The 16,383-nt window shown below is 46.4% G+C and overlaps 2 protein-coding genes across 7 annotated transcripts in view; one reads left to right on the top strand and one right to left on the bottom strand.

Annotated features, from left to right (window-relative positions):
* The window catches only part of PIAS1 (protein inhibitor of activated STAT 1), a 67,059-nt gene extending 62,083 nt beyond the window's left edge, over nucleotides 1-4,976 (top strand). For 2 of the 4 annotated variants that reach the window (XM_056345662.1, XM_056345663.1), the window contains exon 14: nucleotides 811-4,976. In XM_056345662.1, the coding sequence (XP_056201637.1) occupies nucleotides 811-1,107 (297 nt within the window). In that variant the 3' untranslated portion in view covers nucleotides 1,108-4,976. Of the gene's footprint in view, nucleotides 1-384 lie in introns of all 4 variants that reach the window. The other 2 variants (XM_056345665.1, XM_056345664.1) reach the window with 2 other exon arrangements.
* A 2,603-nt stretch (nucleotides 4,977-7,579) lies between these two features.
* CALML4 (calmodulin like 4) lies at nucleotides 7,580-14,463 on the bottom strand. Of its 3 annotated transcripts, XM_056345968.1 has the most exons (6): nucleotides 14,176-14,463; nucleotides 14,045-14,075; nucleotides 13,685-13,896; nucleotides 12,313-12,453; nucleotides 11,427-11,615; nucleotides 7,580-7,899 (listed from the first exon to the last, which is right to left on the bottom strand). In XM_056345968.1, exons 4-6 carry the CDS (start codon nucleotides 12,386-12,388, stop codon nucleotides 7,802-7,804), a joined length of 363 nt encoding a protein of 120 aa, XP_056201943.1. In that variant the 5' UTR covers nucleotides 12,389-12,453; nucleotides 13,685-13,896; nucleotides 14,045-14,075; nucleotides 14,176-14,463; the 3' UTR covers nucleotides 7,580-7,801. The 3 variants fall into 3 exon arrangements, with proteins under 3 accessions (XP_056201943.1, XP_056201942.1, XP_056201944.1); XM_056345967.1 differs by lacking the exon at nucleotides 13,685-13,896 and having other exon boundaries at nucleotides 14,176-14,460; XM_056345969.1 differs by lacking the exons at nucleotides 13,685-13,896; nucleotides 14,045-14,075.
* Between the last annotated feature and the right edge of the window lie 1,920 nt (nucleotides 14,464-16,383).

Below are 16,383 nucleotides of genomic sequence, written 5' to 3' on the forward strand. Positions count from 1 at the left end.
GAGCCTGCACTGCGGAATTTTGATTCAGAAAAAGCTATCTTGATATTCAGTAAAACTTAGATAGGAGAGTTATTCTGAAACAAGTAGTGCGCGAGTCTGATGCTGCACTGATATGGCATAATTATAACCATGCATAAATGCTGGGGAACAAGGCTGAATAGCCTGGATGGATGTTTTATCATAGCGGAAAGAAACATCAAGAGCAAAATTAAATACAAGTAAGATTGTATTTAAAATTGGATTCTTGATAGCTAAAGTTCTTGCCTTTCAGGGCCTGCCCAGCAGGGAGTGTAACTTGGGACAGCCCTTGTTGCCATTGAATGGGACTAAGCGTGTGATTTCTAAATGCATTTTTCACAGAAGTATGCTTTCCTCCACCAGCAGTGATTAGCACATAGTTTCACCAGCTGTGATTGGTCTGTGACTTTTGAGCGGAGGAGAGGGATGGCAAAATGTTTCTTTGAATTTTGGGGAATTTTTCCACCAAGGAATTTTTTTGAAGAGGTAAAAGAGTGCTGCTGCTTACAGTTTCTTACTGGTTTGGGTGTCTTGTGATATTGTTACCTTTCTAGCGTTTGCTTTTACTAATAACTAGTGTTTCCAGTTTCTTTTGGCTTCAGAAATCAAGGGCTGCAGAAATAAAAGTTCAGTGCATTGGTCCATTTACCTTACAGAAAGGTTGAGTAGACGAGCTGGTGTGAAATCCAGAAGCTGTCAGAGCTTTAGCTTATAAATACCTTCTTTTGTGCTGGTCTGAATCAAACCTGTGGTGTCTGAAATGTAACTTGAAAATGTTGTTTTTCCCCCCAGCATTACAACACATCCCTTCTTGCCGCTGCAGCTGCGGCGGTTTCCGCATCAGATGATCAAGAACTCTTACACTCTCGTTTTTTCCCATACACTTCATCTCAGATGTTTCTCGATCAGCTAAATGCAGGAGGAAGCAGTTCTCTGCCAGCCACAAATGGTAGCAATAGTGGCAGTAACAGCAGTCTTGTTTCCTCCAACAGCCTGCGAGAGAGTCATGGTCATCCAGTTGCAAGTAGGAGCAGCACGGACACGGCGTCTATCTTTGGTATCATACCAGACATTATTTCGTTGGACTGATTTTTGGAGTAAACGAACTCGTCAGAGGAAATCTTTGTGCTTGGTTTTACTTTATGTTAGAAACATAGACAAGTTTTTTTTCCTTTTTTAGGGAAAAAAATTTATGTGTACAGAGAACAAAAGTATATTTTCAGTTTTACTTTTGTATATAAACCTAAGATGGCCTCACTGGTAAAAATAAGAAAAAAAAACCACAAAACAAAAAAAAATGAACAAAAACAAGGAGCTTCAGTTAATTTTTATGGATGCTGAAGATTTTACACCTGTGCATTTGTCATGTGAGTTACTTTTTTTTCCCCCCATAGTTTGGACACAGATGGCATTACTTTCTTCACAGTAACATAAACAGGAAAAGAGCTGAACTTTCAAAGTTCAAACTTGTGAGAGGTTTTTTTTCTCCTCTTGGAGACATTTACCTTCGGTGGTGGAATCTAATTCCTCCATCCCATATTTAGTGCAGATTTTGTTATGCTTAAAGTGGAATAAACCCTACCCAAACTGTTCCACAGCATCCCCTCTGTTTGCAGGACAGAGCCTTTCAGGAGTGGGTTTGGTTTTTTTGGATTTTTTTTATTTTGGTCATTTCTGGTTCTGTGTGACCCTCTATTCAGATTTTTTTTTTTTTTTAATTCCATGCTTTAGTCAAGCATGTTGCAAGCTCATTAGTGCACCAATTATTCTTGAGGGCCAGACTCAATAAAATCTCAGGCTGAGGAATTACTTGGCTGTGCTTACGTGGGACAAGACAGAGAATTTTTATAGAATCTAGCCCCAAATAAAAGCATTGACACATTGGGCTGTAGGATTTTGTTTCTAAGAACTTACTATGAAATCCTTTTAAAGGAACTTTAAGATCCTAATCAGCAAAATATTAAGCATGTGTCGATTTTGAATTTGTGGAACTGCTTGTGCTTTAAAGTTATCCATGCGTGTATAAATGGCCTATTGAACTGAGGCCTGTCTGTCTGGGGAAACCTACTTTTAGCTGCAGTAGATCAAATTTCTGCTTAAAAGTGAACTTGTCAACAAAATGAAGAAAATACAAATACCAACACACTTTTGCATGGTTTGTGCAGCTGACAATGGTCTTGGTACACCGTCTTCTGAGTTCACATTCATCAGAATTAATATTAAATGTTTGGTGTGAGTCTCTTAAACCAAAAACCAACCCAATAAAAAAGCCCCACCCTGTCCCATGTACTCAGACGTATTGCTATCTATTGAAGTCTCTTAGGGTAGCGGGTTTCAAAATTCAGTTTTCTCTTTTTGGCCTTGTAATTATTTTTATTTCCCTAATTTTTCAGTACACTTGTGTTGAACTTTGAGCCATACTTACTTCCTGATTTCTTTTCTCTTTCTCTCTCTTTTTTCTTTTTTTTTTTTCTTTTTTTTTTTTTTTTTAAGTTGTGCATGACATAGGAAATTTTTTTTTTTAGAACTGATGGGTCATTTGGGCTGATTCGTTCTTACTAAAGAGTGAAATGTGTAAATAGCTGGAATGCAGTTTTTCAGGAGATTCTTTAAAGTAAGAGAAGGGGGAGGGAAGGGAGTGTTTCTCTTGTGTCCCAAAGTCCATGTCAGAGAGTAAATATTTCCTCTGGTGTGAAAAATATTTTTATAACTGGTTGAAAGTACAGGTAACAAGTTTATCAGGAAAGAGAGTTAAGGAGTACTAAAATCAGAAGATTCTTGTCTGAATTTTTAATGTCCAAAACTGTTGATTGCAGCTAGTTGCTTTGAGCATTGACAAGGGCCACCTTTTGCCTATGAAGTTCTCTCAAAATCTTGCATTGAATAAAAAAAGAAAAAAAAAAGGAAAAAAAGGGAAAAAAGAAAAAAAAATCTTTACTCCAAGTAGCATTAGGTATTGCTGTATGATCAGTCGTATGGTTATTTGAAAGGTTCACATTATGTGGCATCAAAATTGTTTTTAGTGTTTTTACATCATCCCTCTGCCACTAAATAGTTGACTTGAATTTTGAAAACAAATGTTTGTGTTTATATGTATATGTGTGTGTATATATGTATTTATAGATCTGTGTGTGTGAGTTAAAAGTGAGTTAAATAGTTTTTCCCATGCATGTGTATTTCATACATATCTGGCTGATATATATATTTCACCATACACCAATTTTATAATTTATTAAATGTCAGTTAAAAAATAAATAAAAGGATAGAAAATGGGAAATACTTATTTTTTAAATTCAGTCTGATTTTGAAGTGATTAAACCTACACTAGGAATATATCTCATACATTTTAGTCATGAATACTAACCTGGTAACTTCAGAGCATATGCTTTGCTATAATACCGTTTGTAAATCTGGAGTACAACTGCCATTAGTGTAACTGGGAGCATGCGTGTCCCCAGCTTCTGGAACACCTAAGAGAAATTCGGGAGAGCTTGTGACTGTTTTGCCGATGATTGTGGCATTGTTTCCATTGACTGTATTGTTAAAGATGGCCTGAAGAGCAGATTATGTCACTTTTGACAATGGTATTAAAATCTTGTTAATTCACGTATAAAATTAAATGTGGCGAGTGTGTGGTTACGCAGAATCCGGCATCTTTTATGCCTGTCTTAGCTTTTGGAAAGTGAGGTCAGCTGCTGACGTCTTCCGTTTCCTCACACGTTACCCTGAAGGGGAGGAAGGCTGTTCAGTTCCCCGTTGTCATTGTTTAACTTCATTGCTCTACAGAGAAGGGACAGAAACATTCTGAAGTCCTCCTTTGTGGTATTAATCCCATATGCTTTGTGAGTATTCCTGTTTCATGCTAGGATGTTCTTTATAGCTGATAATTCTCTGTGCCTCTGACCACAGTTAACATTGCTTGGTAGAAGTCTCAGTCTGAGTTCCGGACGAGCTCCCTGCAGATGTCACTCCCAAACTCAATCTGCGTTAGTTCACGTATTATCAGAGACGCAGTAAAGCAGCCCAGGGCGGCCTGGCTTGCGGTACTGCTCCGTTCGCTGCAGATTGCGGAGTTCCTGTGATCCTTACGCTAGTGCTCTCTTGTCCTCCGATTCTGCTAGAGGTGTGGGGCATGCACCCCTGTGCACGCATGCCTGTGTTTACGTATAGTGCTCTGTGTGTATGTATGTATGCACACGGGTGTGAGTATGTAGCTGTTCGAGTAGCAGGGTGGAAGTGGCTTTGAATTGCTCTTGAGGGCATTACTGATGCATCCTTTAGAAGATGAAAAGCCACGCTAAGCTATAACCTATGCCATGTGTTAAAACCTTTGTAGCGCTTCCATAATGATAGATGTGACGGCACTTCCAGGCTTGCCCCTTCCTCTCCATGGCAAGGATTCAATAAGCCTTTCAAGGACGGGATGACGGATGGATTTTCATTGGACTCTCTTGGACCTGCCTCCCAGTGCAGAGCTAGGGACTGTGAGGAGAACGTTTTGAAAATTAATTCTTCGTTGCAGTTTAACATTTCAGGGTTTTAAGCACACTTTAAATAGAAAGGGTTTTGTTTTGTTGGTGTAACTTTTTTTTTTTTTTTTTTTTTTAAACAGAGCTTAGATTTCTAACAAGGGAAAATTGCTGGTGGTCCCCGAAAGTGCTGCTGTTAATTGTTTTAATTAACAAAGGGAAAAATGTATATAAGCAGAATATTAAAATTGCCATTAATTCCATGAATTTAAATCTGTCATTCATTGCCTTAAAACTTTCTCTTAGTTTCCGTACGGCATGCCAAACCAGTAAATGGCTTTTAAAAATGTATAGTAGACTAATGTCAGTTTGTATAAAAGTACCAAGTGAAAATATTTATTATATGCATTGGAAAAAAAAAATGGTTTACCTATTGAATGTTACCTGTTTATGTAGAAATCTTTAGATGTAATAAAAAGCATTCAGTTACGTTGTGTTTCCTGGGGGGGGAAGGGTGGGGGTGGGGGTGGGGAGGGTGTTTGCTGTGAACTCAAGAGTTGCAAAGGTCCCTTTTCAACAGGAATGCTTTGCTTCTGAATGTTTTGTGGCACGGAGTGTCTCACACTTGTCTCTCCAAGCTCTAACAATGCTGCTTTGTTTTGCGAGTGCGGGTGAAGTGCAGCTCCTTTTTTGCTGGCTTTTATTTGGGTAATGTTTACCCACCCAGAGAGGGTGGTAACCGCCTGTTATGATACAGATGCATTCTGGAGTAATCCAAAGTGATTTTGAGCTGATCAATCCCCATGACATACAAGCTTTTATATTGTCTGCAGTTGAAAGGATTTGTTAATCAACTGTTCTGGTCAATAGGGAAGAATTAAGCTGTGTATTGGATCATTTGTAATTTGGCTATTGATGCATATTCGAAACAAATGCTTCTAAATGAACTCCTTGTTTCATAAGCTAATTACGCTCGCGCTCAGAGCAGCCGAGGTTTTTGCTTGCCTTCATCGCTGGTGGTTGTGTAGCGAAGGTCTGGAGCAGCTCTGGTGGGCAGACACCGAACTCCACGCTGTGGGCAGACCTCCAAAAGGCTCTAGTGCGGAAGGGCTCGGTGTTAAGGTAGGTGAGAGGTTTTACCCAAACATTCAGATTAACTGTGAACAGTAAGAAGAGAGTTACAAAGGAAATCCTATCTTCTGCTGTTAGTTGGAACCTGGGTTTTTGTTTTTCCAGTGAATTTACCTTTATTTCACTGTATGCTGGTTTTTTTTGGAGTGTTACCTGAGTGCTGAGCTGCTTGTAACTTTTAATTTTCAGAGAAACAAGGTTTTTCTGTTTTATTTTCTATCCTTACAGTAGGAAGAGCTAATGTAAGAGTTGAGGGATACAGCAGACAGGCATGACAAGGTTTATCAGTTTCACATGGGGCAAAGTTCATTTTCCCCTGAAGCATGATCTTTTGCTGTTCAGAGGGCCTTTGATTAGTATCTTGGCATGTGAGGATCCGAGTCCAGGCTTACTGGGTTAGTCTGGGACTGCCGTCTTGCAAGAAGTGCAGGCACCGCAGCTTGGCTCCGAGTCAAGGCTGGGCACAGAAGTGCCGTTTGTGTTAAATACAGGACTGAGAGAGACATCCTGGATCTGCTTCCACTTCTTTTCTGGCCTTCAGCATGTTGTTTAATCTTCTGTGCTTTTTCTCCCCCACTATGTAATATTCCATGAGAATAATCCTTGCCTTACCCTTATAGAGGGTATCTGTACTGAGTTGGAAGGGTTTAGATTTGCTCATACTTGGGGGTTGTTTTTTTTTTTTTTACAGTATCTAACCAAGTTTGTGGTAGTTGCAGTCCAGGTTGATTGTGTGTTGCAGCTGCGTGGTGGTGTGGGCAGGGTTGAGGCTGTGCTGGGTGCCTCAGCAGGGGATAAATGCGTTGTATCTGCTATGGCTGTTGTGATTTAATTGCTGATTATTTCACAGATAGAGCAAAGAGCGAGTTGGTTGCTTCAGCAATAAAGATTCAGAATTGAAAAAAGGAAGGAGGGGAAGGGGACTCCCGTGGGTGGAAGCCACAGCAGACCCACGGGAACATGTGCTCTTCCAGCGTATTTTGCAGGTTGCTGCTTCTGCTGCAGCTGTGCGGAGATGATCTCTCTGCAAATTTCCAACTGATTGCAGAGAGTCTGCTGTATGTTGTTCTAAATTTGTACACCAGACTGTAGTCTTTAACTAAGGCTGCCAAGAAACAGGTGGAATAAGGTCAGTAATAGCTGCTGTGGGTCAAAAGTGGGTTTAATCGGTCTGAAGAGAGATGGGAGGTGTTTTTCCTGTTGTAGAGAAGCTGAATTTTCATGGCCTCCGTTTGTCCCTGCCAGGCTGTCTCTAGGAGTATGTTCTCGGCAGCTAGCCCAGTTGTGACAGATACATTTACCAAGCACGGCGTTTTCAGTGTGTTGCCTCAAAATGCAGGGGCAGCTTAACTGCACAGAGACTTGACGTGGCAAGATAACCGCACCTTAATAAATAATGGGACAGAAGTCCAACGATACAGAGATCTTGTATGGATTGATCTTGTATGTCGGGGGAGTGGAAGATGAGGGGGAATGAGACGGCGATCAGGGATCGTTCTTGTGCTGGGAGACTGGGAGTTGTCCTCTGCAGCTGGTGGGCATCACTAACTGGGGGAGCTGGAGAACTGCTGGCTGCTTGTCTGCTGTCACTGGGGATAGTCAACAGGGACGCGGCCACCCCACAAGCGGGGCTGTTAACTTGACAGCTTCGTGACAGGGGAACATCTGCTTGGGATCATACCCATGGATCTGAGGAATACCAGGGAGCTGTGCATCGTTATGCTAAATTTACCACTGTCGGGACATAACGAGCTTCCCAGGGAATCTGTTTCTGCACAAAGGACTGTGTCTGGGCTGGGTGTGTGGAAGCAGCAAATAGTTATGGTTGGTGCTGACTTCTTGGAACACGGTCACCATTAAAACCTTAACTACAAGTTATCATTTATGCTGTAATCTGTGGATTTAAATGCGTTTTTAAAATAAGAATTATTTTTGTTAAGCATGACACATGTTACACAACAGAATGTTACGTTCAGTTTATTTAAATAACAGCTCACATTTTGTGACAGCATTTCTCCAGAAATGGGGTGGAAACCTGTGTAAGTATAAGCACTGTCATGAAGGCAAAATACGTATTTTTTTTTAAAGGCAAATGATGGTTCCTGAGTCCCAATAGTAATTAGGAAAAATTGAAGTCAAAAAAGTTCCAGGTCCTGCTCTTAACAAATCTCTTGTTTTGAATTTTAGTAGTCGACTGTAGGAAGACACATGATGTGGACAAATTCTTCATATTTTATTGTTCCATTTGGTCCAACTTTAGCTTCTTTGAGCAGGTCATCAACTGAAAGAACGAGTAAAAGAAAAATATAAGTTTGAGTGGCATATATTAGGGATGTTGTGATCTTCAAAAGAGAGCAACGTAGGATTTGGGGGTTTAAATCATTTTTGTTAGAAGTAATAAGTTCTGGGATCAGTTGGAGGCGCCATCCAGATTGTGGTTTTAAATGAGCATCAGTTTAAATTTTGATTTTTATTTCCATGTCTTTACTTTCTGGAGCAGAGATGGCCATCTCTTTGAGTTCCCACATGGAAAAGATTCACAAATTTAGTCCAAATCAGCTTTTAATTGCTCCTGGTAGGAGTGGCTTATTTGGCTTGAATAGCAAACCCGCCCCTATTCAATTTAGACAAAACAAAATGCTCATGCAGATTATCTGCCCAACTTTAAGTAGATTTGTGTGAGGCTTGTTAATATCAGCAGGCCTTTAGTGCTTGAAAGAGAAGAATACCTTCTCAGCTGGGGCTCTCAGGCTTTTGCTGAAAATACTTGTAAAGAAGTGGTAACCGTGCAGTTGGCACCTGATGCTTTTCATTCCAGCTTTGGGAATGCCTTGGCAGTGACAGCCGTTATCTAACTTAAAATGCTGCCTTTTGTACGGGCTAAACCATTACAAGGTATTTTTCCTGTCAAATAGTGTCAGTAAAATAGAAGCACGTAAGAAATGAGACACAGAAAAGTGATGTTGCCGAATGAAACTACTACTGGGAATTCGATGGCGTCTTCCTTCGGGTGGCGGGGAGGAGGCGAATTCCCTTGCTTCTTCACATGACCCGTGACATGCGGTGGGTGGGTGCAAAAACAAGCAGCAGAGAATTCCAGCAGCTTTTATTTGATAATGTTTTGGGCAGCGGTTTCCTTCGATAAGGTATCTAATACAGTCCAGAAGAGGCTTTGGCTTGCGTGCTTGCTGCAGCGCGTGAGCAGGAGCGCGGCCAGATGCTGCGCAGAGGGATGGGGCAGGCGGTTTGCTGGGGAGGAAGCTGTTGGGTTGTGGACCGGCATTTATCATTGGATATTTCATTAGTGGGACACCTGCTAGGTGTTTAGAGCCCATTGAAACAGAGAGATCGTTAATGGTGACGTGCTGATTACCAGCCCTCCGTAATGTCGTGCCTGTGCGGGCTGGAGGCACCCAGCCAGGGCAGCGCTGCGGTGCTCTCCCCTTCTGGAATAGGTGCGGGCAGGTCGGCGGAGGCTGGCCTGCATTTTTACTTGAGCTACATGGCTGGGGTTACCAGGCTGAACAAGCTGTGCTTGTTTAAATAAGACTCGGAGTATCGTACTGGAGCACAGAATAATAGCTTTGCAGTCACCAGTTGTGAAATCCAGGGGAGGAGGGTCATGGGCTGGGAGGGGAGGCTTAAAGGGAAAAAAGCTGGTTTTCTGTGAATAGTTGTGGAAGGTGTCTGTGAGCAGCATAACCCGTTTCCTCGCTCTGCTGTTGGCGTGGGTGCTGGGTGAGATGCTGTTTCCCCCTCTGTTTGCATAGAGGGGTGGGCGCAGCCCCCGTGGACGCGGCTGCTGGGAGGGTTTGGTGTCAGCCTGGGGTAAATGGGGCTGTTGTGAGAGCTGCTGTTACCGTAAGGTAGGTAACAACTTTTTTCCAAGAGATCTAATCCTCCTTTCAAAAAGAAAACCCTGGTGGTAATCAAATGCTTCTAAGGACGTAAATTCAAAAAAATAATTAATTCTTTCCAGAACATTTAAAAATAACGCAGAAGAAAAAGGTGTTGGTTCTCATTTGGTAAAAGTACGTTAAATTAAAATGAAGTGAAGGCTTTTCTGGAGCTGCTGTGAATGAAGGTATGTGCCAGTAGTTAGTGAGCAATTGCAGATGCTAATGAAATTGAGTCTGTTCCAGTATCAAATATTTATAGCAGCTTAGCAGGCTGGAGTTCAGTGTGTCAAGATAAAGGGGGAATTTCTTGTTGAGAAGAAGCATCGCTTCCTATGTTAGGATCTATAGTGCCTCGCTGCAAGTTGTGAGTAGATGCAGAGCCTATATGCCAAAGTAACGGGAAATCCCTCTGCACCTCCCCTATCTTTTTTTAATATAATAACGGTTCTTGCTAGGATGCCTTTAATTAGAGGTAATGTCTCCGTGTCTTCACTGTTTGTTCAGCTCTCTTAATAGCTCTGAAAGCATTTTCAGATGTAAATAGCTGCACGAACTATTATTGCAGTTAAACAATTGAAAACAGTTGGAAGACATGCCTCCTTGGTGTGTCACTGGGGAAGCTGGTGACTACCACTGGACTGACCGACTTTGCTCTGATTAAATCGGAATTGTACTTTGAGCATTAGAAAGGACAGTGCTTACACCCCCAAGGAGCCTGTACAAACACCGTAACCCTGGTAAAACTCATTCCTTGCCTCTATCGGAGTCACGATGGGTTTTTCTGATGCTGTTTGCGGCAGAGGCTGAACAATTTGAAAGCTCCAGAGCCTGCCCCCTGCAGCGGGGTTGGAGGCGCAGGAGCTCTGCAAGAGCTGGAGAAGCCAAAGGTGATGTGGTTTGGAGCAAGGAGGGTCCAGGACACCCTGTCCCAGGGGTGAGGGGCAGAGGGATGTGCAGGGTGCTACCCTGCCTTCCCACAGGCCTGGCCCCCCTCCTGCAGCCTGTGAAAGCTAGCGAAGCAGGGCATGCACTTAGAAAGTTCATACACGTACATAAAATGCCTGGGGCAAAATCAGCTCTCTAAAAGGTCTACATCATTTTCACCTTCCTAGAAATTCCCCCCTATTGTGCGCCTTGGAGGCAATTTTCTGATAAATGGAGCAGCCTTTTTTTTTTTTTTTTTTTTTTTAAGATTTTTAAATATAAAGTCCTCCTCTCTCTTCCAAATTGCCCTGGCTTCAGAGCTCACCACAGCAGCCCTCTTGGGAGCCTGCCAGCGCACTGTGTGCTCCTCAGAGCATCCCTGCAGCAGGGGGGACGGATGCTGGCTTTATAAACACAGCAAAGCATCTCGGGGTGAAAAAACATCTTTCAGGGAACAACTCGAGAAAGGGAAAAGGTCTCTTGGCTAGCAGGCAGCTGGCTTGCCTCTTCGGCAAGGCACAGGATCTCTGCTGAGCCATCGTGGTGTGGGTAAAGGGAGACGACAACGAGGAGACTTCACCAGCACGTGAGTGTAATTAGTTGCCGCGAGCTGACATGGCTAACGGCTCTGCTGGGCTCTGGGAGCGCCCCCCGCTCGCTCGCCCTGTCGGGGCTCCACTGGGAGCTCTGCTTTATGTGGGCAAAGTGGTTTCGATGAAGGCACAAGCTCATCGTATGGCCGCGGCAGGGAAGAGGCTGGTGCCAGCGGGGTGGACCTGGGGGCACGACAAGGCGCGATGCCCTGGTGCACTGCGTGTCTGGGGCGTGATGGGGGGACATCATGCACCCCCCCAGTCTCCTGCTGGCACAGGTCCTTCTGGCTTCCCAGCTGGAAGCACCTGATCCCGGATTTGACTACAGAGGAAAACCAGGGAGGAATGAAGAAGATGGGGACCATTCGATACAGCTTTGAATTGCAAAATACCTTCTTCCTCGGAAAGCTTCTCTCCTAGTCTTGTAAGTTTGGCTCTCAGCTCTGAGACGGTAATAACGCCTGTCTTCTGCCTGTCTATCATGGACAAGGCCGTGAGGATTTCCTTCTCGGGTTCCTCTTGCTTCATTTGCCTGTACATGATATTCAGGAAAGTGGAGAAATCCAACTCTGCATTCCTGTCTGGAAAAATAAGAGCAGGTTCTTCAGGAATGGTTCAGTTTTGTAGTCTGGGTCCAGACCTAAGCATCCCCCTCCTTTTCCCCCCAGTTCCCCTTCCTGGGGCACCTTTTCCCTTTTGCCTGGCTCTGGTTGAGGAGCGGGTGGATGACTGCTGGGGGCATTCTTCTGGCCTGAAAACCCATTTGTAGCTTTGCTGGACTTGTGCTCTGAAACCTTTGTATCCAGAATTTTTAATCCAGCCCACTTTATTTAATGATTCTTCTTTGGTCTTTGTGCTGTGCTTTGAATTCATTTGTACATATCTGCAGATGAATATCTTGCTGTGCTTTTCTACTGATGCTGGTTGGACTGGACAGTTTCCCAGCCTCAAAATCCATAAGCAATATGTATGCTTCCCGCTGCTTTTGAAGCTTTTTTTTGTTTGTTTGGTTTTTTTGTTTGTTTTTTTTTAATGGCACTCCTAATCTGTGTGCTGGATTGACTTTGTTCCCCATCCAGCCCATCAGACTAGGTTTTGGTGACTGCTCTTGGTTATGCTGCATTGCCTGGGCAGTTTTACCTGAGTGTGACATAGCTGCTGGGCTCCAGGCAGCCTCCTGGTCTTTCCATGTAGCCTCCTGACCACAGAGAAATTGAATTTCTGCAACTGTAATCCAGTGTGTTTTATTCATGTGCTATACCGCTGTGCTTTGCTTACCGATCTTGTGCAAGTGCAGGTGTCTCTGCACCTCTCCTGGCGTCGGGCTGGCTCCCAGGCACCGCATCACTGCCATCAGGTCAGAGGCTTTTATCTTGCCTTTTTGTTTCTTGTCGTACAGGGAAAAACATTCCTTGAACTCTAATTAAAAACCAAAACTCTGTTATGCCATGTAAGATTACATTGATCTACCAGTGACGTTTCTTCTCCCGTTGCCCGGCCAGGCGGCGTTGGTAGCGTTCCAGCGGGGATATTGTTTGGTTCAGAGTGTCTCGTTTCAAGGAAGATGATGGACAGTGGGGGAGGACCCTGGGTAAAGTGCCAAGGGCAATTAAAACCCAGGCTTGTGAATAGCTGAGCTAATTGGGGTCCTTCAGCCTAATGAAGCAAGTCTGAAAGTGGGACCAGGCTTCCAAATAAGTAGCCTACGGTTAAAAGGTACTTGTCACTGCCTTCATGGGGGGTGGGAGAGGATGCTAAAGGGAGCGGTGGAGAATGCTGGTTTGGTCCGCGCCATGGTCTGTGCAGGGTCTGCCCCTTGCCCCTGTCCTGGTTTGCCACTGGCTGGATTTTAATAAAAGACAAAAGAACCGATACTGTCGCATTGGACAGCCTGAGCGCTGCCAGCGGTGCGAGCCGAGTGGAGGAGAGCCACCGCCTGCCCTGCCGCCATCCCAGCGCAGCATCTCCCCTCCCTCGCTTCTCCCCGCGGGCCTCGCCTGCCTCTCGCCCTCTCCCCTTCCCCCTCCAACGCTGGCTTCTCAGCTTTCAAATAAATAAGGGTTGCCGCTGACCTAGATAAGGCTGCTAAATCATATCCTCCCTTCCCATCCCGCTCCCAGCGCAGTGGCAGGCTCCGCTCCTCGTCATGCTCAGCGCTAATGGGCAAGTTGTGCTGCACGGGGACGGTCCTGTCTGTAGAGCAGCCAGGGAAAGAAAAATCAGCCTGTTCTGGTGCAATCACCCTCCACCTCCCTCCTCAGCCTCTCTGTCCCTAGACCTTATTGCAGGCATGAGCGTGGGATGCTGTGGGTGCTGTGGTGGGTGCCATGCATGTTCTGTGGCCTCCCCCTGCCCCAGCCGCCTCCCCCCCCCCCCCCCCGCCCCGCCCAGCAGCAATCTGGCAGAGCTGCTGAGCCCAAGGGTGCTGCAGATTAACAGATTTGCAATAACAGTCCTATTTCAGCTTTCTTCTGCCATTCGAGTGGCAAACCCCTCCTTGTTGCAGTCCAAGGCAGGGGTCCGCGTGGCCAGGGAGAGCCCCGGTGCCTCGCGGTGAGAATTCATGCGTCCTGTGCCCTCTCCTTCCTCCTCATCCTCCTTCACCTTCACTCCCACCATATGTGAAACCCCCAGTACTGCAAACGGTCACCTGAACCTTCTCCTGCCCCTGCTAGCTTGGCCAGGGCTGATGCGTTGGTGGGGCTGGGAGTTGCTGGTTCACCTCTGCTGGTCTTGGTGCCATCCAGCGTGTGGGTCTGCGGGGGGGGGGGGGGTGTTTCAGCTCCCTGCCTGCGCCCAGCGCCGTCTTAACAAAATCAGGGAGATTTCTCTGGTTTCAGAGCAAGCAGATGCCTTCGAAAGCTGAGAGGAGGGCAAGTGAGAGAGCACAAGCCCAGACTGAGACACTTTTGGGGCGAGATACCATTTATATAGATATAAAAATATAAATTCATTAAGCTGATCTTGCTAATAAAACCCCCCAACAAAACCGGAACAAAACTGTACGTACCATGAATTTGATCCTGGGACAGAAATTTTGCCTGTAGCACGGAGGGGGGGAAGGAAAAGGAGAGAAGAAAACCACAACTTTACAATCTGCATGGGGGGAGCAGTTTCTATCCACCGAAACGCTTCACTCACCATTATTTTGAGGGCCCTCCTTGTGTTTTACGCTGCCTGTCGGGATCGGCGGCGTCTGGTGCTACTTTTCTATTTGATTAAGGGCTAAAGTCCGCCAGCCGGGGTGGAGTGTGGCCAGGCTGTAATAAATACCCCGCTGCTATGGCTACGAGACCTGATCCCCGCCGGGGCTGGATCCTGCGCACAGACCCTGGGAGAAGGGCTCTCCCCAGCCTGCCCCCAGCCTCGGGATGCTGGATGGGACCCTGGGCAGCGATGCTGTCAGGAGGAGTGGGGCAAAAGCTTCCCTTGGTCGGGGGCTGTTTGGGGTCGGGCTGGGTGGAGATGAGCTGGTTGAACGTAAAAGGTTTGATAATCTCAAATAGCTGCACACCTTGCACTAAGCTTAGCTGCTGGGAGACAAATCCAGCCTTGTTGATATCTGCTGAGGCCTCTGGGGAAGGGTACGGGGGCGGGGGGATTTACAGCTTTGCAGCTGCCTGCTGGAAGGGTTTTGCTGGTGGGCAGGAGGAGGCGGCGGGCTGAGCCGGGCACTGGGCATTGCTGGGCATCGCTGGCAATGTCACTGTGCCCTGCCCAGTGGGTTTGCAGGGCCAGGGGGGTTTAGACGTGCCCCTGCACACACGGCAGAGCTGGGACACTGCAGCTGGACTGAGAGAAGGTATTTTTGAGATGGTTTCAAAAGCTGCCTATTGTCTGAGTTTTTATTTATTAGCATTTCTTTAGCTCACCTACTCGGGAGCAGATGGCCTCCAGCGCTGCCAAGTCTCATTGTAGCCCTCGGAAGGGGGACGCCGAGGAGATGATGGTGAGCAGTGGGGAGATGAGCTGGGGAGCTTCTGGGGTTTGAACCTGGGTGCATGAGGGAGGCTGAGCCCCCAGCTGCTGTGGACTAGCCCGAAGAGCCATGTTTGCTCACGTCTTCTGGTCCCTTCCAGCGCTATGCCACTGCCACTCAGTTGGCATTCAAACCATTTGAAAAGCAAGCATTAACACATGAATCTGTGATTTCGTCCCACCCTGTTCCCTACAAAAAGAAGCAAGCCAGCCAGCTGGGTGCACCTGTGTGTGGGGTGGGCGATGCTCTGCCTCTCTGGATCCGCCAGTGCTTGAAATACCCCCAAAAGATGCCCAGCAGCTGCGCAGCAGGGCCAGCACCTCTGCGGGGGGATGCAGTGCCTGATGCCAGGCTGTGGGGGAGATCCAGACCCAAGAACAAAATACCTGGTGCCTGTAATGACCAATATGGCATGGACTGGCGTCTTCCCAGGGTGGACCCTGCTCTGTACAGTGATGTATTCAGGGTCCTTAAACCTCATGGGATTAATATTCTCCCTTCAAAGAGCAGAGCTGCTTCAGGAAGCAACGTGAATCACTCGGATTTTACCACGTTTTTATTCAATGTGTTTCACTAATAGCTTTTTTCTTCTACTGCTTGGATTCTGTCAGACAGGGCACTGGTACAGAAATGTTTATAGACATAAACCATCGCAGGGATGCAGCTGGAGCTGCAGGGGCTCAGCTCCGTCACCCAAGGCTGGAGACCTGGTGAGTGGGAGCAGAAGCTGCCAGCAGCGCAGACCCCCCGCGAGCAGGGCTGGCACTGGAACTCGCCCCCTGCCCGATGCTCTTTTTGGGCTGTGTTGGTGGGGAATTGGCCCTTCTGCCTCTGCTGCCAGCCCATCCCCTCCTACACCGTGCCAGTGGGGGCTTCACCCGGGGGGGGCTCGCTGGGGAAGTGTGGCCAACGGAGCTGCCGCACAGATCCAAGATGGGGCAGCTCAGCCCCTTCCCAGCACGTTTACTCAGCTGGGAGCAGCGTGGGAGGAGGGGATACATCTGTGCCAAGGCACCGGGAGGGTGAGAGCGCTCTGACTTCCCGGGAAACTGCTCCTGCTAAAGGCCAGGATGCTCTCCCGGCCAGGATGCTCTCCGGGCTGGCGATGGGGGGGTGTGGGCTCACCAGCAGAGTGGAGCACTCTGTGCTCCTGCTCTGATACAGGAGGGATTTGGTGCTGTCCTGTAAGCACCTAAAAAAGTGCAGCGTGGAACTGTGCTGTGCCATCGTGAGGGCTGGCCGGGGCAAAGCCAGGGGAGACACCCCTGCCACGACCCTGGCTTTAAAGCGCTACGTTGCAAAGACTATTCTTCCCTTTTGCTCAAACGTTCCCCCCCCCCAGCTAGATCTAGTACAACACGTCTTGCAGC

The sequence above is a fragment of the Falco biarmicus genome, chromosome 7, assembly GCF_023638135.1.
Source record: "Falco biarmicus isolate bFalBia1 chromosome 7, bFalBia1.pri, whole genome shotgun sequence".
Classification (NCBI taxonomy): domain Eukaryota; kingdom Metazoa; phylum Chordata; class Aves; order Falconiformes; family Falconidae; genus Falco; species Falco biarmicus.

Coding starts and splice junctions, on each gene's coding strand:
- CALML4 (XM_056345967.1), bottom strand. Junction 12,454..14,044: donor GTCCCAGGATCAAATTCATG/GTACGTACAGTT, acceptor GTTTTTAATTAG/AGTTCAAGGAATGTTTTTCC. Junction 11,616..12,312: donor CCTGCACTTGCACAAGATCG/GTAAGCAAAGCA, acceptor TTATTTTTCCAG/ACAGGAATGCAGAGTTGGAT.